The 1,779-nt window shown below is 22.9% G+C and overlaps 1 protein-coding gene across 1 annotated transcript in view; it reads left to right on the forward strand.

Annotated features, from left to right (window-relative positions):
• Positions 1-1,779, forward strand: part of LOC108691388 (ceramide synthase 6) — a 4,692-nt gene that overhangs the window by 892 nt on the left and 2,021 nt on the right. The window contains exon 3 of the mRNA XM_018199116.1: positions 1,596-1,713. Within this exon, the coding sequence (XP_018054605.1) occupies positions 1,596-1,713 (118 nt within the window). The remainder of the gene's footprint in view (positions 1-1,595; positions 1,714-1,779) is intronic.

The following is a 1,779-nucleotide window of genomic DNA, read 5'->3' on the forward strand; positions in this document are numbered from 1 at the left end:
ATATATATATATATATATAGTGAGAGCAAAATGTATTCGTACAAAGAAAATATTTTTTAAAAGAACCTTATTTTTAAAAAGTAAATATTATCAAACAAGAAATGAGTCATCGAATTGATGTTGACTCAACATTGATATGATTTCAATTTAATTCGATGTTTAATTGACGATTATTTCTTGCTGTGTAATTAACAATTTATTCAAAAAGAATAAAAAATTGTATGTTTCTTAAAATTATATACCAAAAAGATGTGTATTAATTATAGAAAATATATCGTCTAAAAAATAAGCGAAAATTAAAAATTGTATTATTTGGATGCTCAAAAAGTACAATTTTTGTACAGTCGAGAAATTTAGTTTTTAAAATTAAAAATATATGCGAAGCTCGTTTGTTAATGTAAGAACAGAATGTATTCATTGTATAAAATTGCTAATATTTATTTTCTACAAATAAGATTTTTTTATAAAAAATTTCTTTGTAATTGAATATTTTTTGCTCTCATTGTATATATGTGTATACATATGTTAATATAATTATTAATATATTGATATATATAATTAATATATTTATAAATATATTGAGTGATCCGAAATTCATGAGTTCGGAGTACATGATATTTTATGTTAAAACAATTTTTTCCTTTAGCAAAATTGCATCCGATAAATAATTTTTGCGCTTATTTGTTAACTTCAACCTGCTCTTCTTCAAAAACTATTTATCGGACGTAATTTTGCTAAAGGAAAAAATTGTTTTAACATAAAATATCATGTCTTGTACTCCGAATTTGTGAATTTTTGAATCACCATATTAAACATTAAGAAATTATTACATTGAGAAAAATCTTGTTTTAACAACATTATTTAAATTGAAAATAATCTTGTTGATTTATATAACAATAGCGTCAATGAAACAAATAAAAATTTAATTATTAAAACAAAAGTGTCAGTATTTGTTTTATTAATATTGTTATGCAATTAACAAAATTATTTTTAATTAAGATAATGCTATTGATGCAACATCATTTTTTTCAGTGTCTACATTCAGTTTCGTAAACGGCATGTCGATTTTATTTTCGCTCTTGAAATTCTAAACTGAAATTAGGATAAGATAATATCACAAATTGAATTGATAACCAATTTAATGATATTGTTAATAAGCATCTTAAAACGCAAAAAAATATTACTTCAATGGGATTTCAATGAAATTCTGAATTTCCTATATTCTGTTACGGATATTTAATAACATGGTAACATTTATCGTGATATCTATTATGATTACTTATTAAGAAAACATTTATTGAAGATAGGAGAATTAAACAATTACATTGGCGCACAATTACAGAACTGGATATGTAAATGGATATATAACTGGATATATAAATCAGACTAAAATATTGTTAAGCTAATTGTAAAATCTAGCTCAGATCTCGAATAAGGCTTTTTCCTTACTTTTATTTTCGAAAAAAATTAGATTCATGTACATTACTATTGAAAAGCTTACATCAATGAAATTGCAAAATGTAATATCTAATACATGATAAAAGATTTATGTAAACCTTTAAAGTAATGCATGTATAATTTCAATGTTTAAATAGGTATTGGTTTGCTCCCTTTGGAAAATCGCTTTCTATAAAAAATACTAGGAGCAAAAAGGCAGTATCTAATGAGATATTAGAAAAAGCGTATCTTAGTAAAAAAACCAAGTATAAACAGGTGAGTGACTAATGTAAAAAAATTTAATACTAAATATATATAACTAATGATTCATATGACCATTGA

The sequence above is a fragment of the Atta colombica genome, unplaced genomic scaffold, assembly GCF_001594045.1.
Source record: "Atta colombica isolate Treedump-2 unplaced genomic scaffold, Acol1.0 scaffold46, whole genome shotgun sequence".
NCBI classification, from domain to species: domain Eukaryota; kingdom Metazoa; phylum Arthropoda; class Insecta; order Hymenoptera; family Formicidae; genus Atta; species Atta colombica.